General features: G+C 43.3%; 4 protein-coding genes across 9 annotated transcripts in view; 2 read left to right on the forward strand and 2 right to left on the reverse strand.

Annotated features, from left to right (window-relative positions):
- The window catches only part of svopl (SVOP-like), a 10,529-nt gene extending 9,162 nt beyond the window's left edge, over positions 1-1,367 (forward strand). For 5 of the 6 annotated variants that reach the window (XM_079294308.1, XM_079294307.1, XM_079294309.1 and 2 more), the window contains exons 14-16: positions 915-1,004; positions 1,090-1,203; positions 1,284-1,367. In XM_079294308.1, the coding sequence (XP_079150434.1) occupies positions 915-1,004; positions 1,090-1,203; positions 1,284-1,295 (216 nt within the window). In that variant the 3' untranslated portion in view covers positions 1,296-1,367. The remainder of the gene's footprint in view (positions 1-914; positions 1,005-1,089; positions 1,204-1,283) is intronic. The other variant, XM_079294305.1, reaches the window with a different exon arrangement.
- Positions 1,368-2,010: 643 nt separating this feature from the next.
- On the reverse strand, positions 2,011-11,500 carry lta4h (leukotriene A4 hydrolase). Its single transcript, XM_079294435.1, has 19 exons — positions 11,295-11,500; positions 10,635-10,765; positions 10,428-10,548; positions 9,622-9,690; positions 8,944-9,048; positions 7,153-7,205; positions 7,003-7,075; positions 6,705-6,845; positions 6,586-6,609; positions 6,435-6,505; positions 5,571-5,682; positions 5,352-5,496; positions 5,166-5,269; positions 5,013-5,083; positions 4,866-4,920; positions 4,691-4,786; positions 2,532-2,614; positions 2,346-2,450; positions 2,011-2,264 (listed from the first exon to the last, which is right to left on the reverse strand). Exons 1-19 carry the CDS (start codon positions 11,436-11,438, stop codon positions 2,126-2,128), a joined length of 1,842 nt encoding a protein of 613 aa, XP_079150561.1. The 5' UTR covers positions 11,439-11,500; the 3' UTR covers positions 2,011-2,125.
- Positions 11,501-11,692: 192 nt separating this feature from the next.
- atp6v1f (ATPase H+ transporting V1 subunit F) lies at positions 11,693-13,043 on the reverse strand. The gene is made up of 2 exons (XM_079294795.1): positions 12,803-13,043; positions 11,693-12,454 (listed from the first exon to the last, which is right to left on the reverse strand). Exons 1-2 carry the CDS (start codon positions 12,958-12,960, stop codon positions 12,253-12,255), a joined length of 360 nt encoding a protein of 119 aa, XP_079150921.1. The 5' UTR covers positions 12,961-13,043; the 3' UTR covers positions 11,693-12,252.
- A 220-nt stretch (positions 13,044-13,263) lies between these two features.
- On the forward strand, positions 13,264-18,092 carry lamtor4 (late endosomal/lysosomal adaptor, MAPK and MTOR activator 4). Its single transcript, XM_079294267.1, has 4 exons — positions 13,264-13,338; positions 14,428-14,511; positions 15,307-15,424; positions 17,860-18,092. The coding sequence occupies exons 1-4, from the start codon at positions 13,336-13,338 to the stop codon at positions 17,955-17,957; spliced, it is 303 nt and encodes a 100-aa protein (XP_079150393.1). The 5' UTR covers positions 13,264-13,335; the 3' UTR covers positions 17,958-18,092.
- Positions 18,093-25,530: the final 7,438 nt, after the last annotated feature.

A 25,530-nucleotide genomic window follows, 5' to 3' on the forward strand; every position in this document is an offset into this window, starting at 1 on the left:
CTCTCAGGTTGATCAGGTCTCAGGTAACAGGTGTCTCTGACTCAGGTGTTTATTGATCAGGTGTTTATTGATCAGGTCTCAGGTGTTTATTGATCAGGTCTCAGGTGTTTATTGATCAGCTCTCAGGTGTTTGTTGATCAGCTCTCAGGTTGATCAGGTCTCAGGTAACAGGTGTCTGTGTCTCAGGTGTTTATTGATCAGGTCTCAGGTTGATCAGGTCTCAGGTAACAGGTGTCTCTGTGTCTCAGGTGTTTGTTGATCAGGTCTCAGGTGTTTATTGATCAGCTCTCAGGTGTTTATTGATCAGGTCTCAGGTTGATCAGGTCTCAGGTAACAGGTGTCTCTGTGTCTCAGGTGTTTATTGATCAGGTCTCAGGTGTTTGTTGATCAGCTCTCAGGTGTTTATTGATCAGGTCTCAGGTAACAGGTGTCTCTGTGTCTCAGGTGTTTATTGATCAGGTCTCAGGTGTTTATTGATCAGGTCTCAGGTGTTTATTGATCAGGTCTCAGGTTGATCAGGTCTCAGGTAACAGGTGTCTCTGTGTCTCAGGTGTTTATTGATCAGGTCTCAGGTGTTTATTGATCAGCTCTCAGGTGTTTATTGATCAGGTCTCAGGTTGATCAGGTCTCAGGTAACAGGTGTCTCTGTGTCTCAGGTGTTTGTTGATCAGGTCTCAGGTGTTTATTGATCAGCTCTCAGGTGTTTATTGATCAGGTCTCAGGTAACAGGTGTCTCTGTGTCTCAGGTGTTTATTGATCAGGTCTCAGGTGTTTATTGATCAGGTCTCAGGTGTTTATTGATCAGGTCTCAGGTTGATCAGGTCTCAGGTAACAGGTGTCTCTGTGTCTCAGGTGTTTGTTGATCAGGTCTCAGGTTGATCAGGTCTCAGGTAACAGGTGTCTCTGTGTCTCAGGTGTACCCCACCGTGGCCCGGTCTCTGGGGATGGGTTTCTGTACGTCGTTCAGTCGGATCGGAGGGATGATCGCTCCGTTCATCGCTCAGGTGGGTCCAGTGTTCCTCCAGAGAAGCGCTCAGGTGAGTTGTCAGGTGTTTCTGTCCTCGACGTCTGACCCCGTGTGTACTTCAGGTGCTGATGTCTCAGTCGGTGATTCTGGCTCTCAGTCCGTTCGCCGTGGCCTGTGTGATCTGCGCTCTGGGAAACTTTCTCCTGCCGATAGAAACCAGAGGACGAGCTCTGCTGGTGAGGAACACGTCTCTGCTTCACTTTGTACAAACTAGATCTCTACTTCACTTGAACTTTATTTATCCGTTTGTTTCCAGCAGGGCTCCTGATGACGTCTCCGAACAAAGTTACTGTTTCATCACTGACAGTCTGTAATATCAGATATTAAAGATGTGACTGAACTCACCTGTTTCTGTGCCTTCATTCAAAGATCCATTTCAGTTTGCATTACATTCATGGTTTAAGCTTTTGGTTGAAAGCATCATCATTTCATATCTCCTTTGAAAGAGTATAGTTATGTTTTCCATCAATAATAAAGATGAAGATGTTGTTAATAAGTGATCATCGTGTGTGTGTGTGTGTGGGGGGGGGGGGGGGTGTGTGTGTGGGGGTGTAGGGGGGGGAGTGTGTGTGTGTGTGTGTGGGGGGGGGGGGGGAAGGTGTGTGTGTGTGGGGGGGGGGGGGGGGGTGTGTGTGGGGGTGTAGGGGGGGAGTGTGTGGGGGTGTGGGAAGGTGTGTGTGTGTAATACGTTTGTGCTCAACATGTATATATTATATAGATATAAGAGAATATCAGACCCTTCATATCAACATGAGCATAAAACACATTACTGTTATTAAAAGCTGCTGACAGGCATCACTGTGAATATCCAGTTCATCTTTATTTATGTAGTTTGTACCTTTTATTTTGAAAAACCAGACGTAGTGTGTCCTTCCTCTGACTTTAGTCAGTTTGAAAACATTGTCGATATTATTTATAATTAGTGTAATGTGTGGAAAATACACAATGTTGCATGCTGGGTAATGATGACGAGAGAGAGGACGTTTACTTCAGTCTTTGTTTTATTTCTTCATTTCCAGACAAAGAAGCAATTTAACCAAAGAATGAAGTTCAACACATGAAGGAGGTCCTGGTGGTCCTGGTCTCACTGGTTTGTCGTTACAGGCTGGTGGTCTTACTGGCGTCCACCTTCAGGTCTTTGCCGACCAGTCCGGAGGTGACCGGGTGCATCGCGGCTCTGTGAGCCACAAACACTCGAACCGCTTCCTCGCGGTACTTGTCATAGTTGAAGACCTCTCTGGAGACAAAGTACAAGTACACAAGAGTCACCGAGAGAACTGCTTTCAACACAGTGTATGTACCGAGCGTGTAGAAGTACCCGAAGAGCGGCCTGGTGTACTTCATCCTGCCCTGCTCGGTCGCCATCTTCAGCGCCATGGGGACCGCTTCCTCCCACCTGGACCTCACACACAACCGGAGCCACCTGGAGGCAGAAGGGCCAATCAGGGGGCTTCCAGGGAAGGGGGCGGAGTTTCAAAAGAAAGACCTGATCCAGGACTCTTACCTGAAGCGGATCTCTGAGTTCATGATGGCGTTGAGATCATACACCTCCTGCATTTTCTTCACATGAGTCAGAGGAAGAGCATCCTGAAGGAACAAACACCTGAAGTGAGGTGGACTGTGGTGAAGTGAAGTAGACTGTGGTGAAGTGAAGTGAAGTAGACTGTGGTGAAGTGAGGTGAGGTGGACTGTGGTGAAGTGAAGTAGACTGTGGTGAAGTGAAGTGAAGTAGACTGTGGTGAAGTGAGGTGAGGTGGACTGTGGTGAAGTGAAGTGAGGTGGACTGTGGTGAAGTGAAGTAGACTGTGGTGAAGTGAAGTGAGGTGGACTGTGGTGAAGTGAAGTGAAGTAGACTGTGGTGAAGTGAGGTGAGGTGGACTGTGGTGAAGTGAAGTAGACTGTGGTGAAGTGAAGTGAAGTGAGGTGGACTGTGGTGAAGTGAAGTAGACTGTGGTGAAGTGAAGTAGACTGTGGTGAAGTGAAGTGAAGTAGACTGTGGTGAAGTGAGGTGAGGTGGACTGTGGTGAAGTGAAGTAGACTGTGGTGAAGTGAAGTAGACTGTGGTGAAGTGAAGTGAGGTGGACTGTGGTGAAGTGAAGTGAAGTAGACTGTGGTGAAGTGAGGTGAGGTGGACTGTGGTGAAGTGAAGTAGACTGTGGTGAAGTGAAGTGAAGTGAGGTGGACTGTGGTGAAGTGAAGTAGACTGTGGTGAAGTGAAGTAGACTGTGGTGAAGTGAAGTGGACTGTGGTGAAGTGAAGTGGACTGTGGTGAAGTGAAGTAGACTGTGGTGAAGTGAAGTGAGGTAGACTGAAGTGAGGTGGACTGTGGTGAAGTGAAGTGAAGTAGACTGTGGTGAAGTGAAGTGAGGTAGACTGTGGTGAAGTGAAGTGGACTGTGGTGAACTGAAGTGAGGTAGACTGGTGAAGTGAAGTGAAGTGAGGTGGACTGTGGTGAAGTGAAGTAGACTGTGGTGAAGTGAAGTGAAGTAGACTGTGGTGAAGTGAGGTGAGGTGGACTGTGGTGAAGTGAAGTAGACTGTGGTGAAGTGAAGTGAAGTAGACTGTGGTGAAGTGAGGTGAGGTGGACTGTGGTGAAGTGAAGTGAGGTGGACTGTGGTGAAGTGAAGTAGACTGTGGTGAAGTGAAGTAGACTGTGGTGAAGTGAAGTGAGGTGGACTGTGGTGAAGTGAAGTGAAGTAGACTGTGGTGAAGTGAGGTGAGGTGGACTGTGGTGAAGTGAAGTAGACTGTGGTGAAGTGAAGTGAAGTGAGGTGGACTGTGGTGAAGTGAAGTAGACTGTGGTGAAGTGAAGTGAAGTAGACTGTGGTGAAGTGAGGTGAGGTGGACTGTGGTGAAGTGAAGTAGACTGTGGTGAAGTGAAGTAGACTGTGGTGAAGTGAAGTGAGGTGGACTGTGGTGAAGTGAAGTGAAGTAGACTGTGGTGAAGTGAGGTGAGGTGGACTGTGGTGAAGTGAAGTAGACTGTGGTGAAGTGAAGTGAAGTGAGGTGGACTGTGGTGAAGTGAAGTAGACTGTGGTGAAGTGAAGTAGACTGTGGTGAAGTGAAGTGGACTGTGGTGAAGTGAAGTGGACTGTGGTGAAGTGAAGTAGACTGTGGTGAAGTGAAGTGAGGTAGACTGAAGTGAGGTGGACTGTGGTGAAGTGAAGTGAAGTAGACTGTGGTGAAGTGAAGTGAGGTAGACTGTGGTGAAGTGAAGTGGACTGTGGTGAACTGAAGTGAGGTAGACTGTGGTGAAGTGGACTGTGGTGAAGTGAAGTGAAGTAGACTGGTGAAGTGAAGTGAAGTGAGGTGGACTGTGGTGAAGTGAAGTAGACTGTGGTGAAGTGAAGTGAGGTAGACTGTGGTGAACTGAAGTGAGGTGGACTGTGGTGAAGTGAAGTGAGGTGGACTGTGGTGAAGTGAAGTGAAGTAGACTGTGGTGAAGTGAAGTGAGGTGGACTGTGGTGAAGTGAAGTGAGGTAGACTGTGGTGAACTGAAGTGAGGTGGACTGTGGTGAAGTGAGGTGGACTGAAGTGAGGTGGACTGAAGTGAGGTAGACTGTGGTGAACTGAAGTGAGGTGGACTGTGGTGAAGTGAAGTGAGGTGGACTGTGGTGAACTGAAGTGGACTGTGGTGAAGTGAAGTGGACTGTGGTGGTCTACCTCATGAAGCAGGAGGGACAGGAACTCGATGAGCTGGTGAGACGACAGCGCCTTCACATCGGACTCTTTGAAGCTGCTCAGGTCCTGGTCTTCAGCCTGAAGGGGGGCAGAAGACGGCTGTTTGACTCTGAACACAGAAAGAAGAACACAGGTCCACGTGGGGTCCAGGTCTTACCTTGACCCACTTCTGGCTCAGAGCGATGCAGGCGTCAGCCAACGTGGTGTCGTACCTGAACACAACGAATAAAACGGCATCAGAACAAAAAGGGGACCAGGTTTTAAAGACTGGAGTCCTGGTAGAGGTCTGACAGGCTCAACTCACTGAGGTTTGACTGGAGGCATCCCAGGAGTGAACATCCAGGCATTCCAGTCCACCTTGTTCAGGACGTCCACCTGAGAAAGAAAAGGACGCGGATCAGAGTCCTCATACAAACCAGGACTGTAGAGGTAGTGATCTGGATCCAGAGGTTCTCACCTTGTCTCTGAAGTAGGTGAACAGGTGCTTCTTCCACTCATCTGTGGTGACGCTGCCGTAAGCGAACATCTGGATGTAGGACTTCACGAAACCCATGAACACCTCTGAAGACCCAAACAAACCAACAGGTGAGTGAAAAACAACCTTCAGGACCTGGACACGTGTCCAGGTGTGTGCAGGTGTTACCTGGTCCCCCCATCAGCTCCTCCAGGTGGTACAGCAGAGCGAAGCCTTTCTCGTAGGGCACTGAGGAGAAGGCGTCGTCCGGGTCCACGTCCTGCAGGCTGGGGACCAGGTTAGTCAGCACGTTGTTGGCTCCGAAGGTGTTCACCTGAGTGACGACGCAGACGGGTAAGAAGCATCACTCAAAAACACCCACACCCGAGACCACGTTCAGGTCCTCACCGAGTCCTGCAGGTCCTTCCAGCCCCCCATGGCTTTGAACTGTCTGAACTGCTCGCTGACCAGGGACCTGCCGATCATCCTCTCCAGGTAAACCGTGTGACCCTCGTTCAGCCTGCAGGTCACGTGATCAATGATGAGACATTAATAATCAAACTATAAGAACAACCAAACCACAGGAACAATCAAACAGGAACAACAACAAACAACAACAATCAAACCACAGGAACAACAACAAACAACAACAATCAAACCACAGGAACAATCAAACAGGAACAACAACAAACCACAGGAACAATCAAACAGGAACAACAACAACAACAAACAAACCACAGGAACAATCAAACAGGAACAACAACAAACAAACCACAGGAACAATCAAACAGGAACAACAACAAACAACAAACAAACCACAGGAACAACAAACAGGAACAACAACAACAACCAAACCACAGGAACAATCAAACAGGAACAACAACAAACAACAACCAAACCACAGGAACAATCAAACAGGAACAACAACAAACAAACAAACTACAGGAACAATCAAACCACAGGAACAACAACAAACAACAACAATCAAACCACAGGAACAATCAAACAGGAACAACAACAAACAACAACAATCAAACAGGAACAACAACAACAATCAAACCACAGGAACAACAAACAACAACAACAAACCACAACAACAATCAAACCACAGGAACAATCAAACAACAATGCTGATAAATCTAGAACCTTCAGAGACCATCAGCAGGTTTGTTTCTTAAATTTAATTGAATAAAAAACGATTTGAATCTATAAAGGAACATTTATGAAGTTATTTTATGGAAGTAGAATAAAGAGTCTGATTGTTGTGTTTACCAGAAGTGCTCCCAGGTCCTGTTGGTCACCAGATTCCCGGTCCAGCTGTGTGAGATCTCGTGAGCGATCACCTGACAGGAAGTAACAACATGTGACCACGTGAGCAGAGATGAACAAGAGGTGAAGAGGTGAGGAGAGGTTTCATACTCACGTTGGACAGAGATTTGTCTCCTGCCTGTGAAGAGACGGACAGTGATCAGCTGATTAACAGTCACATGATGCTGGTCAGGTATAATAACCATTGTTAGGGGTGTGTGTGTGTGTGTGTACCAGCAGGGTGGGCGTAGCGAAGGTCAGACAGGGGTTCTCCATGCCTCCGTAAGGGAAGGACGGAGGAAGAACCAGGATGTCGTACTGACCCCAAACATACGGTCCTGCCAGGTCCTCGGCTGCCTTCAACATGGTCTCTGTCTGACACGGGAGCAGGAAGCCATTAGTGATGGTAGCGTGACGATAGCGTGACTCTCAGTCTACGCTCTCCACACATGAGTTGAGTTGGTTGAAGTGGAGGTCTGGACCGGTTCCTGTTGAACCAGTGGGATGAAGCTCACTGGTGTTTCAGACTCACCTCAGAGAACTCAAACGCTGCTTTGTCCACAAACTCCTTCTCAGACCAAACTCTGGATCTCGGCCCGATCTCCCTGTCAACCAATCAGAGCAGAGAAACACTGTTTACCTGCTGCAGGTGCCACAATGACATGCGGGCGAGAGGGATTACCTGCTCTCCAGAGCTCCAACCACGATGGCGATCAGGTAAGACGGCATGGGCACCTGAGGACAAACGGTGATTGACCAGCTTCACACTCTGACATCAGCACATGTTTTAGGGACATTTACAGCAGTGATTCTTAACCATAGGGCCGCGGCCGCGAGCGCCACCTAGAGGGCCGCAAACAACTCTCAGTTTTGCACCTGTGGGCCGCGGGACCGCATAGGTTATCAATTGAAGACACCAGAGATATCACTGTTATCCATGAGACGCTCAGTTACAATACAGCTTCCCACCACCTGGTGGCGGTAATGCGTCAGTCAGTTGTTTAACAAGCTGCAATAAGCAGAAGAAGACACTCAGCTAGCCGCTAGCCTGTAGCGAAAGTTATGGATAAGTTATTAAAAGAAAATATGAAGAAGACAGTGGTGCCATACCCCCCAAAAGTCTAAATGTGTGCACAAGTACAACCCTGACTTTCTTAAGTACGGCTTTGTGAACGGAGGCAGCGAGGCAGAGCCGAGGGCTCAGTGTGTGGAATGTGAGCTAATGCTATCAAACGAAGCTCTGAAGCCTTCAAAAATAAAGAGACACGGAGTGACGAAACATCCAACGCTCGTGGGAAAGTCTGTTGGGCTTCTTGTTGTGTGTGCAGGTTTACATACACATGATAATAAACGTCTTTGTGATCATCACATTCTATCATCTCATTTATTTAACAAGGGTTTTGCCTGTTCAACACCGGCATCCTCGAGCCCCTCCCCTTCCGTTCCTACGGCTTGTTTGCGCAAATACGTCACAAAACATGTCCGTGTTTGGTATCCCAGCATGCCCAAAATCCTCATCTTTGCAAAGAAATCATCGATTTTCTTTCATTTCTTATGGTTTGTCCACAAAAGGAGCCAACACACACTGTCCAAAGTCGCCATAACCGCTGCAAGTCGTATCTTGCAGCATTTCGACGGAAAAAGACACATTACAGACCCGACAACGTGCTAGCGGATGTTACCATGGAGCTACTGCCTTCAGAAAACGCTAGTACTGATAGTACAAACCTTATTCCGTCTTCCATAAGCCGTCAACCAACGTTTGCGTAACTGAGCTGTTCTCATTCTCGTTCGTGCGCTCGGTCGCAGCCATTAAGCACAGCAAGTCCGCCACTCACACACCATGTCTTCCACCATATATACGTAGTTTTTGCAATTTGCAAAGGCTAAAAATAAAAGGAAAATAATATAATATCAAAATATAAAGGGAGAAACACCTTTAGTGTGTCAGAATATCATGTGGTTACCATGTGTCCATTTGGGTCTCCAAATGTCCTTTTAGAGCTCCGCCTGGATCTCTTCATGGAGAAACTCTGTAGAATGGTCATACTTTGTCCAATCTTCTTCAAATTTGAGGCAGTTGTTCACTGATAGTGTAGTTACAGCCCTATACTGTCCTTTACCTGTACAGATACAGCCACCGGCAGTTATTTATACTGAAAGATACTTTTTTATTTTATGCGGACAAAAATCTTAAATTTGTACTGATCCAAAGGCCCACTGCTCTGTTTCTGTATGACCTGCAGGTGTTCTGACACGTTTGATGCATATAGTCAGAGTGGGCCCCGGGACACTTTGTCCTTGAAAAGTTGGGCCCCGAGGTCAAAAAGGTTAAGAACCCCTGCTTTACAGTACACGAGCTGCCGTACAGAGCTGGCTATGCAGCTACGCTCTGTCAGTCATCTACTTCCTGAAACCTATGAACCAATGTGTGCCGTCACAGGAGCGATGAGCAGCAGCAGAGAGGACTGACCGGCTGTCTGAACCTGTAGACGATGCGGTCTTTGTCCTGAGGGTCGACTTCCTGTCCGTCTCTCATGGCGCTCATCACGGCCACCAGGTCTTTTGGCACCGACACCTGAGAGGCAAGACACAGGGCACAGCTGAGACACACTTTCACAAACATCTTTGCATTGTCTCTCACGTGCGTGTGCGTCTGTGTGTGTGTGTGTGCGCGTCTGTGTGTGTGCGTCTGTGTGTGTGTGTGTGTGTGTGTGTTACCTGAGCGTAGTGTGTGTGTGTGTGTGTGTTACCTGAGCGTAGTGTGTGTGTGTGTGTGTGTTACCTGAGCGTAGTGTGTGTGTGTGTGTGTGTTACCTGAGCGTAGTAGGTGTGTGTGTGTGTGTGCGCGTGTGTTACCTGAGCGTAGTAGGTGTGTGTGTGTGTGTGTTACCCGAGCGTAGTAGGTGTGTGTGTGTTACCTGAGCGTAGTAGGTGTGTGTGTGTGTGTGTTACCTGAGCGTAGTAGGTGTGTGTGTGTTACCTGAGCGTAGTAGGTGTGTGTGTGTTACCTGAGCGTAGTAGGTGTGTGTGTGTGTGTGTGTGTGTGTGTGTGTTACCTGAGCGTAGTAGGTGTGTGTGTGTGTGTGTGTGTGTGTGTGTGTGTTACCTGAGCGTAGTAGGTGTGTGTGTGTGTGTGTGTGTGTGTTACCTGAGCGTAGTAGGTGTGTTTGACAGACGGAGTGTCCTGACAGGGAACCAGACTCCTGCAGTGATGAGCCTTCAAGACGACACAGAGGGAAACATTATTAAGCTGATTGATTGTAGAGATGATCAGTGTTGATGTCAGCATTATAATTATAAGCATTATTAATATTAATCTGTATTTTGTTCTTTATTTCTCTGAAAACTAAAAGACTTAAAGGTTTGTTCTACCAACACTCTGACTTGCAGGCAGGTGAACAGTTGTGTGAACACGAGGATCCACAAACAGTCTGTTCACAAAACACAGAGTCCAACGAACTACGGCCGGTGAAATCACGCCTGATCAAGTTAGGGTTACTGGTTAACTGGTTAACCTAACCAGGTGAGTCATGGGTAAATTGGGTTGAAGACAGACGGTTAATAATTGTTGGCGTAGAAGAAGAAAGCCTGAAGCTTCGTCGCGTCTGAACGGTAAGAAGCAGAACTTGACTTCCTGTCTCTCTTCTGTGGATCAATACTTCAGAGGAAACGGGAACAAAGACGACGGTTTAAAGAATCTGTCGACATCTCAAACAGACGACTTCTTCATCTCGTGACACAACTTCCCGAAACACCGACGTTGCTCCAACCGTCAGTCCTCAGCGACCGTTGCTGCTCCGTCAACGTTCACATTCAGAACACACGATGTTCACGCTCAATGCACCGATGACGTCATTCATACGATGAACTGTTGACGAACTGTTGAGGCGTTCAGCTGTTAACGAGACTAACCGCACTGGTACTAGGAGTTGATTCAGACGGCTCTCTGCTCACCTGGCACTGGCTGAACAGGTACGGTTGTTCCTTCCCGGCCGTCTGCTCAGGCGAGAGCCACTGCAGCGCCGACGCCGCCGGAGACGTCTCGTAGGTCACCGCCACCACCACGTGCTGCCCCCTGATTGGTCCACAGCGCAAGCACGTTAGCGGCATTTCATTTAGAAACGACTTCGACTGAAGACAGAGAGGAGGTGGGGGGGTCACCTGGAGAGGTCAAAGGGCAGCGTGATGTCCAGCGGCGTCCCCTTGAAGCTGTGTTTAGGGCCCATCGTAAAGCGCGCCGCTTGTCCGTTAGCACTCACCGAGACGACCTGCAGGTCTCTGGTGTCCAAAGTCTGACGCAGATCAATAACTTTCATTAACGAGATATTAATGAGTCAGCACTCACATCATCCAATCAAAGTCCAGCTGAGATCACAGCAGACTCCAAACAATTCACATTTATTATCAGCTCAGAACGCCAAGAACCAATCAAATGGTTCATCACGTGACCAGAACCAAGTCTCTTCATGGGTCCAGCCTGCAAGAAAGAAGTTAGAGGAGCTGGAAACAACAACAACAAACAATAACATCAACAAGTACAATCATTCATAGATATCGTTCAAAGCGTGACGTCTTAATATCCGACATTTGTGTTCAATGCGTTTGTAAAAGACTTCCTGCTTTCTACGGGTTTTGGTCTTTTGACGGTCAGTCCTCATAAGCACACACACACACACACGCACGCACGCACGCACACACACTCTGAAGGATTTTAAAATGTATAAAACAATAAAAATGAACATTTTAAAGCGCGAGCTGAGTTGAACATTCTGTGCAGTTATAGCTTTGAGGCCAACGTGCACCGGGTTCCGGTAACGTTACCAGAGCAGAGAACCGGTCCTCCAGAACCTCCACGGTGAGCTCCACCTGGGCCCGGATCACGCGCCGCCCGAAGTCCACGCGCAGGTCGAGGTTCAGGTGTCTGGTGACGCACCTGCTGACGGAGGCGAAGGAGCACGGGTCCATGACGACGGTCCGCTGAGTACGGAGAGACTGAACCGACACACACGTTCTTATAGCTACCGGAACACGCTGCGCTCACATCCGGAACCGGCTCTTTTCAAAATAAGAGTCAAGTGTGACATGCTTTTATTTAGTTTATTTTGAAGCCTAGAGAGGTTAACCCGAACAACAACTGGTCCCGGATCAGCGGGGAAATATGGAATAAATATAATATAATAAAAAATAAATGTACAGAAAGAAATAAATGAAAAACTACCAAAGAAGATTAAAAAATACAAAAGAGATGAAAAGTTGGTCTTGATAATCAAACATGCCCATGGTAAGTCGAAATGAGATACAGTCATACTTTATGGATCTGCGAGTTTTATGAATAAAACATTGAAATGAGAAACAAATCAAAGTTATCAGTCCGATTTAAAAAGTAAATGAATCTTTGAATAAAACAGACAAACTAGAACGTCACAAACAACATCATCCTTTATTTTTAACATCAATTCTAATCTTTAATAAGTTACAACATCTGGAAACAAAACGCATTAAACATTCACATGTGTTCAGCACAGAGAAAAGAAACATTTGAATTATATTCATCATGAAGAAGAAGACCCGTCGAGGAGTTCACATATATATATATATATATATAGATATATATATATATATATATAGATATATATATATATATATAGATATATATATATAGATGTATATATAGATATAGATATAGATATATGTATATGTATATGTATAGATATAGAGGTACACTTATATACGGGGGATCGATACGAGAGGTTGAGGATCGATCGGGAGGGCTCGGCGTCTATCGGAAGTCCTCGGCGGAGAACATCCCCTTGGCGCGGCGCAGGATGGAGTCCTTGGACGCGTCGTACGGATGCTCCTTGGACGGGATCTCCAGCACCGCCGGGATGGACTGCATGTGGCCGTCGATGGCGTGACGGATCATCTCGGCGATGAACTGGTTGATGAGGATGATGCCGATGTCGTTACGAGCCAAGAAGCTCCTACGAGGAAGAGGAAGAGGAAGAACACCAGACTGAGGTCAGAAAATTAGCAACGTAAAGAGTTCACTGTGGAAAAGTGTTTGGACATTTCGAAGAGCTTGAGAAACATCATTGAAATGAATCCATGATGAAGAAGAAGCCCGGAACCCTCACGGCCTCACTTTTCACTGACGTTAAATCAGCTCATCAGAGACACAAACTGCATTTACAGACTTCTTCTCGACTGACTGCATCACTTGTGTGACGTCACCGATGTGACGTGTGCGTCCTCGTGATTAAATGCGTTTCATCAGAAACCAGAGAACTGATGATCACGTGTATATTCGGTGTTTCTGAGGCTCTTCTTACTTGAAGGTCTCCTCGATCTCCGTGATGCTCGTGTCCTTCTCCACCACCAGGAAATTGGGTTTCCGGTTCTTGTTGAGCTCACCGATTCCACCGAGCAGGAATCCGGTGCACGTGTCCTCGTCACCGATCACTGCGATCAGTTTCCCGCGTCCAGCCATCACCGGAGAGCTTTCAGAGGATCGATTAACGGAGAGAAACGAGGAGAACCGGAGCTTCTGTTCGTTCCAAGAGACTGAAGAGTCACGTGAGCAGGTCACCTGACCGGTCACTTCCGCTAAATATATATATATATATATATATATATATATATATATATATATATATTTATATATATGTATATATATATGTGTATATATGTATTTGTTTTTAGCCACTTCGGACCAGATCAACTCTGTATGCTGACAATTTATAAATAAAGTAAATGTAAAAAAAGACACATTTTACTGCGCATGTGCAGCACACGCTTCCTTCGCAAGAAAGCCGGAAATGCAGCTGAGCTCCAGCTCGTAAAACAAAAACAGTAGAAGAAGAAAATGGTGAGTTCTGATGTTAAAGTTTATGGTTCTGATGAATTTAATGTTTCCTGTTTGACTTTTTAAAATCATATTGAAGTTATTTGAATTATCGCTGTGACGTTCATGTTGCCTCGGACTTTACAGTCTCTCAGAGTTGAACTGGTACTGATTAGCCTGTCAGCACGTCCGGTCTGTCTGTTTGTTTATTAGATAAGAGACAGTGGTGCTCATTTATAAAAGCATATTAATATAAGTGGTATCATCATTCAGGAGACAATTATACTACGAAGAAGACAAACCAACACACAAAGACAATAAATGAGATAACTGTGAAATAGAAATACGGGCTAAAGATGATGCTGCATTGTTAGACACTAAAAACATCCACAAACATAAAGCATGCAGAGTTTATTAAATAGAGAAGTCAGTCAGACACGAAACAAGAAGAGACATGAGGGTAGATGAAGGCCAACCGGCAAATTCAAGACAGACAGACCGACAGACAGACAGGTGACAGACAGACAGACAGGCAGACAGGCAGGTGACAGACAGACAGACAGACAGACAGACAGACAGACAGACAGACAGACATGCAGACATGCAGGCAGGTGACAGTGAGGTGCAGTTACAGTAGTAACTAACACTTCTTCAATTGAGCTTTAAATGAACTGTATGTTTGTAGTTCTCTGATGGATAATATAAGATATATATATAATATATATATATATATATATATATATATATAATATATATATATATATATATAATATATATATATATATATATATAATATATATATATATATATATATATATATATATATATATATATATATATATATATATAATATATATATATATATATATATATATATATATATATATATATATATTATATATATATATATATATATATATATATATAATATATATATATATAATTTATATATATATATATATATATATATATATATATATATATATATATATATATATATATATATATATATATATATATATATATATATATATATATATATATATATACACACACACACATGTATATAATGATCACCTCTTGTGAGCTGATCTCCATATCTGTGGTTGACAGACGACAGCTGGTCTGACTGCAGGTCTGGAGCGGATCCCAGATCAGCTCGGGTACCTGGTGATCAGCGAGGACGGGGTTCTGGCCGTGAGTCACAAACGGACTCAGTTCAACTTCCTGTCTCTTTAACGTTCTCTCTGACGTTCTCTCTGACGTTCTCGCTGACGTTCTCGCTGACGTTCTCTTTGACGTTCTCTCAGACGTTCTCTCTAACGTTCTCTCTAGTTCTCTCTGACGTTCTCTCTAATGTTCTCTAACGCTCTCTCTAACGTTCTCTTTAATGTTCTCTCTAACGTTGTCTCTAACGTTCTCTAACGTTCTCTTTAATGTTCTCTCTAACGTTGTCTCTAACGTTCTCTAACGTTCTCTTTAATGTTCTCTCTAACGTTGTCTCTAACGTTGTCTCTAACGTTCTCTTTAACGTTCTCTCTAACGTTGTCTCTAACGTTCTCTAACGTTCTCTTTAATGTTCTCTCTAACGTTGTCTCTAACGTTGTCTCTAACGTTCTCTTTAACGTTCTCTCTAACGTTGTCTCTAACGTTCTCTAACGTTCTCTTTAATGTTCTCTCTAACGTTGTCTCTAACGTTCTCTAACGTTCTCTTTAATGTTCTCTCTAACGTTGTCTCTAACGTTGTCTCTAACGTTCTCTTTAATGTTCTCTCTAACGTTGTCTCTAACGTTCTCTTTAACGTTCTCTCTAATGTTCTCTCTAACGTTCTCTTTAGCGCTCTCTCTAACGTTCTCTTTAACGTTCTCTAACGTTCTCTTTAACGTTCATCTGCATCTGTTGTTTAATGCAAAATCGTTGTTTAATCTGAATCGTTGTGAGCTGCTGAAGGATTCGGTGTTTAAATAAAGTGATGTTTGGTTGTGTCATCAGTCAGCAGGTGAGCTGGAGAACGATGAGCACACAGCAGCGGTGATGATGCAGATGGTTCGAACAGCGAGTCGGTTTAAGTTACCTGGATCACCTGAGCCGCCCTTCAAACGCATGTCAGGTAACCAACACTGTTTCCAGGCCAGCCGCTCACCTGTCGTGACTCCCTCTCACCTGTAGTGACTCTCTCCCTCTCACCTGTAGTGACTCTCTCCCTCTCACCTGTAGTGACTCTCTCTCTCACCTGTAGTGACTCTCCCTCTCACCCGTAGTGACTCTCTCCCTCTCACCTGTAGTGACTCTCTCTCTCACCTGTAGTGACTCTCTCTCTCACCCGTAGTGACTCTCTCTCTCTCACCTGTCGTGACTCTCTCTCTCTCACCTGTCGTGACTCTCTCTCTCTCTCACCTGTAGTGACTCTCTCTCTCTCACCTGTCGTGACTCTCTCTCTCTCACCCGTAGTGACTCTCTCTCTCTCACCTGTCGTGACTCTCTCTCTCTCACCTGTCGTGACTCTCTCTCTCTCACCCGTAGTGACTCTCTCTCTCTCACCCGTAGTGACTCTCTCCCTCTCACCCGTAGTGACTCTCTCTCTCTCACCTGTAGTGACTCTCTCTCTCTCACCTGTCGTGACTCTCTCTCTCTCACCCGTAGTGACTCTCTCCCTCTCACCCGTAGTGACTCTCTCTCTCTCACCTGTAGTGACTCTCTCTCTCTCACCTGTAGTGACTCTCTCTCTCTCACCTGTCGTGACTCTCTCTCTCTCACCCGTAGTGACTCTCTCTCTCTCACCTGTCGTGACTCTCTCTCTCTCACCTGTCGTGACTCTCTCTCTCTCACCCGTAGTGACTCTCTCTCTCTCACCCGTAGTGACTCTCTCCCTCTCACCCGTAGTGACTCTCTCCCTCTCACCTGTAGTGACTCCCTCCCTCTCACCTGTAGTGACTCTCTCTCTCACCTGTAGTGACTCTCTCCCTCTCACCTGTAGTGACTCTCTCTCTCTCACCTGTAGTGACTCTCTCTCTCTCACCTGTAGTGACTCTCTCCCTCTCACCTGTAGTGACTCTCTCTCTCTCACCTGTAGTGACTCCCTCTCTCACCTGTAGTGACTCTCTCCCTCTCACCTGTAGTGACTCTCTCTCTCACCTGTAGTGACTCTCTCTCTCACCTGTAGTGACTCTCTCCCTCTCACCTGTAGTGACTCTCTCCCTCTCACCTGTAGTGACTCCCTCTCTCACCTGTAGTGACTCTCTCCCTCTCACCTGTAGTGACTCCCTCCCTCTCACCTGTAGTGACTCTCTCTCTCACCTGTAGTGACTCTCTCTCTCACCTGTAGTGACTCTCTCCCTCTCACCTGTAGTGACTCTCTCTCTCTCACCTGTAGTGACTCCCTCTCTCACCTGTAGTGACTCTCTCCCTCTCACCTGTAGTGACTCTCTCCCTCTCACCTGTAGTGACTCCCTCTCTCACCTGTAGTGACTCTCTCTCTCTCACCTGTAGTGACTCCCTCTCTCTCACCTGTAGTGACTCCCTCTCTCACCTGTAGTGACTCTCTCTCTCACCTGTAGTGACTCCCTCTCTCACCTGTAGTGACTCTCTCTCTCTCACCTGTAGTGACTCCCTCTCTCACCTGTAGTGACTCTCTCCCTCTCAACTGTAGTGACTCTCTCCCTCTCACCTGTAGTGACTCCCTCTCTCACCTGTAGTGACTCCCTCTCTCACCTGTAGTGACTCCCTCTCTCACATGTAGTGACTCTCTCCCTCTCACCTGTAGTGACTCCCTCTCTCACCTGTAGTGACTCTCTCTCTCTCACCTGTAGTGACTCCCTCTCTCACCTGTAGTGACTCTCTCCCTCTCACCTGTAGTGACTCTCTCTCTCTCACCTGTAGTGACTCCCTCTCTCACCTGTAGTGACTCCCTCTCTCACCTGTAGTGACTCCCTCTCTCACCTGTAGTGACTCCCTCTCTCACCTGTAGTGACTCTCTCCCTCTCACCTGTAGTGACTCTCTCCCTCTCACCTGTAGTGACTCTCTCCCTCTCACCTGTAGTGACTCTCTCTCTCTCACCTGTAGTGACTCTCTCCCTCTCACCTGTAGTGACTCTCTCCCTCTCACCTGTAGTGACTCCCTCTCTCACCTGTAGTGACTCTCTCCCTCTCACCTGTAGTGACTCCCTCTCTCACCTGTAGTGACTCCCTCTCTCACCTGTAGTGACTCTCTCTCTCACCTGTAGTGACTCCCTCTCTCACCTGTAGTGACTCTCTCCCTCTCACCTGTAGTGACTCTCTCCCTCTCACCTGTAGTGACTCCCTCTCTCACCTGTAGTGACTCCCTCTCTCACCTGTAGTGACTCTCTCCCTCTCACCTGTAGTGACTCTCTCTCTCTCTCTCACCTGTAGTGACTCTCTCTCTCTCACCTGTAGTGACTCTCTCTCTCTCACCTGTAGTGACTCCCTCTCTCACCTGTAGTGACTCTCTCTCTCTCACCTGTAGTGACTCTCTCCCTCTCACCTGTAGTGACTCCCTCTCTCACGTGTTCCGTCTTCTCTCCTCAGTGACTCTGGAGGACTTTGTTTACATGGTGACGGTTTCCGGTCAGAAGGTTTTTGTGGTCAAACGTCAGAACAACCAGCAGGAACCAATCAACGCTTAGAGAGCGACACACAGGAAGTGAGGTCATCGGTTGGTCTGCGGCTGGAAGTCATTAGTCTAACTCTTCATAACGCTTTGTGTATTTAACTGAATAATTTAAACTGTTGCGATTAATAAAGTTTAACATGTGACTGTTGAGATGTTTTTTGTTCTTTTAAAAACAATTTAATTTCTTTGCTTTTATTCTTCTTATTTCTTGAATCTGTTTTTTTCTTTCAAAACTCGTGGATTATTTAAATGTGACGAGAGCAGATTTTAAACAATGTATGTAAACAAGTATTTTTATAAATATATCGTGAAGTTATGAAGCTGCTCTTTCAAATGTTAAGATGTAGAAACGTTTCCTGTTGAAACTCAAGACTTTTTTCGAGATAGATGGATACTTTATTCATCCCCGGGGGGAAATTTGTATGTTACAGCAGCAAGACACACCAAAAAGCAAAGTAACAGAGTAACCAAAATATTAAGTCTTAAAAAATGCACAATATATACAACAGAATAACAGCGTATGACAAATCAAATATCTGAATATATAAGATCAAACAAACACAGTATATACAATGAAATAGAATAGTGTTGAATTATCTGCCTCAGTGTAAAACAGTAGTGCAAAAATTAAAAATGAACCCCAGCAAACAGTGAAGCAGTGTGTACTTATGTGGAGGATGATCTGGCCAGAGGTGATTTATTGTAAAGTCTTATAGCAGAGAGCAGGAATGTTTTTCTGAATCTGTCCTTGTGACAGCGGAGCTGCATCAGTCTGTTGGAGAAAGTGCTCCTCTGTTCCTGCAGGAGGTGATGGAGAGGGTGGTCCGGGTTATCCAGTATGGATAATAGTTTCTTCAGTGTCCTCCTCTCCACCACCTCTTCCAGATAGTCTTGTTTGCAGCCAATGATGGAGCCGGCCTTCTTAACCAGTTTATTAAGTCTGTTGGTGTCCAACGCTGCTTCCCCAGCAGACTACAGGAGTCCAGTGCACTGACCACAACAGACTGTAGAACATCTCCAACATCTTGCTGCACACGTTGAAGGATCGAAGTTTCCTCAAGAAAAAGAGTTGACTCCTCCCCTTCCTGTACACAGCGTTGATGTTCTGCCAGTTCAGTCTGCTGTCGATGGAGACACCAGGTACTTGTACTCCACCATGTCCACATCCTCTCCCAGAATTCTCAGCGGTTGTGGAGCCGTCGTCTTCCTCCTGAAGTCGACCACCATCTCTCTGGTCTGGACATGTTATACTGACTTTTTTCGACATACAAGTTCATTCATAGAATACCTAAAAAAAAAATGTCTAAAAAAGTCGTAGTGTAGCATGTCTAAAAAAGTCCGGCGATGGCATGTCGAAATAAGTCATAGTATAGCATGTCGAAATAAGTCATAGTACAGCATGTCGAAAAAAGTCATCGTATAACATGTCGAAAAAAGTCATCGTATAGCATGTCGAAAAAAGTCATCGTATAGCATGTCGAAAAAAGTCACTGTACAACGTGCCGAAAAAAGTCATAGTATAGCATGTCGAAAAAAGTCATAGTATGTTGTCAATTGTTTCAGTTGTGTTTACTTTTATTGTGAAGAGCATGAAACAGGAAGTGCTTTTACTGTGAAGAGCATACATAGTATATACATAGAATAGCATGTCGAAAAAAGTCAAAGCATAGCATGTCGAAAAAAGTCATAGCATAGCATGTCGAAAAAAGTCACTGTACAACATGTCGAAAAAAGTCAAAGTACGGCATGTCGAAAAAAGTCCGAGTACAGCATGTCGAAAAAAGTCCGAGTATAGCATGTCGAAAAAAGTCATAGTATAGCATGTCGAAAAAAGTCATAGTATAGCATGTCGAAAAAAGTCATAGAGTAGCATGTCGAAAAAAGTCATAGTATAGCATGTCGAAAAAAGTCATAGTGTAGCATGTCGAAAAAAGTCACAGTGTAGCATGTCGAAAAAAGTCACGGTATGGCATGTCGAAAAAAGTCATCGTATAACATGTCAAAAAAAGTCATAGTATAGCATGTCGAAAAAAGTCATAGTATAGCATGTCGAAAAAAGTCATAGTATAGCATGTCGAAAAAAGTCATAGTGTAGCATGTCGAAAAAAGTCACAGTGTAGCATGTCGAAAAAAGTCACGGTATGGCATGTCGAAAAAAGTCACAGTATAGCATGTCGAAAAAGTCACAGTGTAGCATGTCGAAAAAAGTCACGGTATGGCATGTCGAAAAAAGTCATCGTATAACATGTCAAAAAAAGTCATAGTATAGCATGTCGAAAAAAGTCATAGTATAGCATGTCGAAAAAAGTCACTGTACAACGTGCCGAAAAAAGTCATAGTATAGCATGTCGAAAAAAGTCATAGTATGTTGTCAATTGTTTCAGTTGTGTTTACTTTTATTGTGAAGAGCATGAAACAGGAAGTGCTTTTACTGTGAAGAGCATACATAGTATATACATAGAATAGCATGTCGAAAAAAGTCAAAGCATAGCATGTCGAAAAAAGTCATAGCATAGCATGTCGAAAAAAGTCACTGTACAACATGTCGAAAAAAGTCAAAGTACGGCATGTCGAAAAAAGTCCGAGTACAGCATGTCGAAAAAAGTCCGAGTATAGCATGTCGAAAAAAGTCATAGTATAGCATGTCGAAAAAAGTCATAGTATAGCATGTCGAAAAAAGTCATAGAGTAGCATGTCGAAAAAAGTCATAGTATAGCATGTCGAAAAAAGTCATAGTGTAGCATGTCGAAAAAAGTCACAGTGTAGCATGTCGAAAAAAGTCACGGTATGGCATGTCGAAAAAAGTCATCGTATAACATGTCAAAAAAAGTCATAGTATAGCATGTCGAAAAAAGTCATAGTATAGCATGTCGAAAAAAGTCATAGTATAGCATGTCGAAAAAAGTCATAGTGTAGCATGTCGAAAAAAGTCACAGTGTAGCATGTCGAAAAAAGTCACGGTATGGCATGTCGAAAAAAGTCACAGTATAGCATGTCGAAAAAGTCACAGTGTAGCATGTCGAAAAAAGTCACGGTATGGCATGTCGAAAAAAGTCATCGTATAACATGTCAAAAAAAGTCATAGTATAGCATGTCGAAAAAAGTCATAGTATAGCATGTCGAAAAAAGTCACTGTACAACGTGCCGAAAAAAGTCATAGTATAGCATGTCGAAAAAAGTCATAGTATGTTGTCAATTGTTTCAGTTGTGTTTACTTTTATTGTGAAGAGCATGAAACAGGAAGTGCTTTTACTGTGAAGAGCATACATAGTATATACATAGAATAGCATGTCGAAAAAAGTCAAAGTATAGCATGTCGAAAAAAGTCATAGCATAGCATGTCGAAAAAAGTCATAGCATAGCATGTCGAAAAAAGTCACTGTACAACATGTCGAAAAAAGTCAAAGTATGGCATGTCGAAAAAAGTCCGAGTATAGCATGTCGAAAAAAGTCCGAGTATAGCATGTCGAAAAAAGTCATAGTATAGCATGTCGAAAAAAGTCATAGAATAGCATGTCGAAAAAAGTCATAGTGTAGCATGTCGAAAAAAGTCATAGAGTAGCATGTCGAAAAAAGTCATAGTATAGCATGTCGAAAAAAGTCATAGTGTAGCATGTCGAAAAAAGTCACAGTGTAGCATGTCGAAAAAAGTCACGGTATGGCATGTCGAAAAAAGTCACAGTATAGCATGTCGAAAAAGTCATAGTGTAGCATGTCGAAAAAAGTCATCGTATAGCATGTCGAAAAAAGTCATAGTGTAGCATGTCGAAAAAAGTCACAGTGTAGCACGTCGAAAAAAGTCACGGTATGGCATGTCGAAAAAAGTCATAGTATAACATGTCGAAAAAAGTCATCGTATAACATGTCAAAAAAAGTCATAGTATAGCATGTCGAAAAAAGTCATAGTATAGCATGTCGAAAAAAGTCACTGTACAACGTGCCGAAAAAAGTCATAGTATAGCATGTCGAAAAAAGTCATAGTATGTTGTCAATTGTTTCAGTTGTGTTTACTTTTATTGTGAAGAGCATGAAACAGGAAGTGCTTTTACTGTGAAGAGCATACATAGTATATACATAGAATAGCATGTCGAAAAAAGTCAAAGTATAGCATGTCGAAAAAAGTCATAGCATAGCATGTCGAAAAAAGTCATAGCATAGCATGTCGAAAAAAGTCACTGTACAACATGTCGAAAAAAGTCAAAGTATGGCATGTCGAAAAAAGTCCGAGTATAGCATGTCGAAAAAAGTCCGAGTATAGCATGTCGAAAAAAGTCATAGTATAGCATGTCGAAAAAAGTCATAGTATAGCATGTCGAAAAAAGTCATAGTATAGCATGTCGAAAAAAGTCATAGAGTAGCATGTCGAAAAAAGTCATAGTATAGCATGTCGAAAAAAGTCATAGTGTAGCATGTCGAAAAAAGTCACAGTGTAGCATGTCGAAAAAAGTCACGGTATGGCATGTCGAAAAAAGTCATCGTATAACATGTCAAAAAAAGTCATAGTATAGCATGTCGAAAAAAGTCATAGTATAGCATGTCGAAAAAAGTCACTGTACAACGTGCCGAAAAAAGTCATAGTATAGCATGTCGAAAAAAGTCATAGTATGTTGTCAATTGTTTCAGTTGTGTTTACTTTTATTGTGAAGAGCATGAAACAGGAAGTGCTTTTACTGTGAAGAGCATACATAGTATATACATAGAATAGCATGTCGAAAAAAGTCAAAGTATAGCATGTCGAAAAAAGTCATAGCATAGCATGTCGAAAAAAGTCATAGCATAGCATGTCGAAAAAAGTCACTGTACAACATGTCGAAAAAAGTCAAAGTATGGCATGTCGAAAAAAGTCCGAGTATAGCATGTCGAAAAAAGTCATAGTATAGCATGTCGAAAAAAGTCATAGAATAGCATGTCGAAAAAAGTCATAGTGTAGCATGTCGAAAAAAGTCATAGAGTAGCATGTCGAAAAAAGTCATAGTATAGCATGTCGAAAAAAGTCATAGTGTAGCATGTCGAAAAAAGTCACAGTGTAGCATGTCGAAAAAAGTCACGGTATGGCATGTCGAAAAAAGTCACAGTATAGCATGTCGAAAAAGTCATAGTGTAGCATGTCGAAAAAAGTCATAGTATAGCATGTCGAAAAAAGTCATAGTGTAGCATGTCGAAAAAAGTCACAGTGTAGCACGTCGAAAAAAGTCACGGTATGGCATGTCGAAAAAAGTCATAGTATAACATGTCGAAAAAAGTCATCGTATAACATGTCAAAAAAAGTCATAGTATAGCATGTCGAAAAAAGTCATAGTATAGCATGTCGAAAAAAGTCACTGTACAACGTGCCGAAAAAAGTCATAGTATAGCATGTCGAAAAAAGTCATAGTATGTTGTCAATTGTTTCAGTTGTGTTTACTTTTATTGTGAAGAGCATGAAACAGGAAGTGCTTTTACTGTGAAGAGCATACATAGTATATACATAGAATAGCATGTCGAAAAAAGTCAAAGTATAGCATGTCGAAAAAAGTCATAGCATAGCATGTCGAAAAAAGTCACTGTACAACATGTCGAAAAAAGTCAAAGTATGGCATGTCGAAAAAAGTCTGAGTATAGCATGTCGAAAAAAGTCCGAGTATAGCATGTCGAAAAAAGTCATAGTATAGCATGTCGAAAAAAGTCATAGTATAGCATGTCGAAAAAAGTCATAGAGTAGCATGTCGAAAAATTCATAGTGTAGCATGTCGAAAAAAGTCATAGTGTAGCATGTCGAAAAAAGTCACAGTGTAGCATGTCGAAAAAAGTCACGGTATGGCATGTCGAAAAAAGTCATAGTATGGCATGTCGAAAAAAGTCCGACCATGGCATGTTGAAAAAAGTCACATTATAGCATGTTGAAAAAAGTCGTAGTACGGCATGTCGAAAAAAGTCATAGTATAGCATGTCGAAAAAAGTCATAGTATAGCATGTCGAAAAAAGTCATAGAATAGCATGTCGAAAAATGTCATCGTGTAGCATGTCGAAAAAAGTCATGGTATGGCATGTCGAAAAAAGTCATCGTGTAGCATGTCGAAAAAAGTCATAGTATGGCATGTCGAAAAAAGTCCGACCATGGCATGTCGAAAAAAGTCTCAGTATCGCATGTCGAAAAAAGTCATAGTATAGCATGTCGAAAAAAGTCATGAAAAAGTCATAGTATAGCATGTCGAAAAAAGTCATAGTATAGCATGTCGAAAAAAGTCATAGTATAGCATGTCGAAAAAGGTGATGAAAAAGTCATAGTATAGCATGTCGAAAAAAGTGATAGAATAGCATGTCGAAAAAAGTCATAGTATAGCATGTCGAAAAAAGTCATAGTATAGCATGTCTAAAAAAGTGATAGAATAGCATGTCGAAAAAAGTCATAGTATAGCATGTCGAAAAAAGTCATAGTATAGCATGTCGAAAAAAGTCATAGTATAGCATGTCGAAAAAGGTGATGAAAAAGTCATAGTATAGCATGTCGAAAAAAGTGATAGAATAGCATGTCGAAAAAAGTCATAGTATAGCATGTCGAAAAAAGTCATAGTATAGCATGTCGAAAAAAGTCATAGTATAGCATGTCTAAAAAAGTGATAGAATAGCATGTCGAAAAAAGTCATAGTATAGCATGTCGAAAAAAGTCATAGTATAGCATGTCGAAAAGGTCATAGTATAGCATGTCGGAAAAAGTCACAGTATAGCATGTCGAAAAAGTCATAGCATAGCATGTCGAAAAAAGTCATAGTATAGCATGTCGAAAAAAGTCATAGTATAGCATGTCGAAAAGGTCATAGTATAGCATGTCGAAAAGGTCATAGCATAGCATGTCGAAAAAAGTCATAGTATAGCATGTCGAAAAAAGTCATAGTATAGCATGTCGAAAAGGTCATAGTATAGCATGTCGAAAAAAGTCATGAAAAAGTCACAGTATAGCATGTCGAAAAAGTCATAGCATAGCATGTCGAAAAAAGTCATAGTATAGCATGTCGAAAAAGTCATAGCATAGCATGTCGAAAAAAGTCATAGTATAGCATGTCGAAAAAAGTCATAGTATAGCATGTCGAAAAAAGTCATAGTATAGCATGTCGAAAAAGGTCATAGTATAGCATGTCGAAAAAAGTCATAGTATAGCATGTCGAAAAAAGTCATAGTATAGCATGTCGAAAAAAGTCATACTATAGCATGTCGAAAAAAGTCATAGTATAGCATGTCGAAAAAAGTCATAGAATAGCATGTAGAAAAAAGTCATAGTATAGCATGTCGAAAAAAGTCATAGAATAGCATGTCGAAAAAAGTCATAGTATAGCATGTCGAAAAAAGTCACAGTATAGAATGTCGAAAAAAGTCATGAAAAAGTCATAGTATAGCATGTCGAAAAAAGTCATACTATAGCAAGTCGAAAAAGGTCATGAAAATGTCATAGTATAGCATGTCGAAAAAAGTCATAGAATAGCATGTCGAAAAAAGTCATAGTATAGCATGTCGAAAAAAGTCATAGCATGTCGAAAAAAGTCATAGTATAGCATGTCGAAAAAAGTCATAGTATAGCATGTCGAAAAAAGTCACAGTATAGAATGTCG

The sequence above is a fragment of the Melanostigma gelatinosum genome (genome assembly GCF_949748355.1).
Source record: "Melanostigma gelatinosum genome assembly, chromosome: 22".
NCBI classification, from domain to species: domain Eukaryota; kingdom Metazoa; phylum Chordata; class Actinopteri; order Perciformes; family Zoarcidae; genus Melanostigma; species Melanostigma gelatinosum.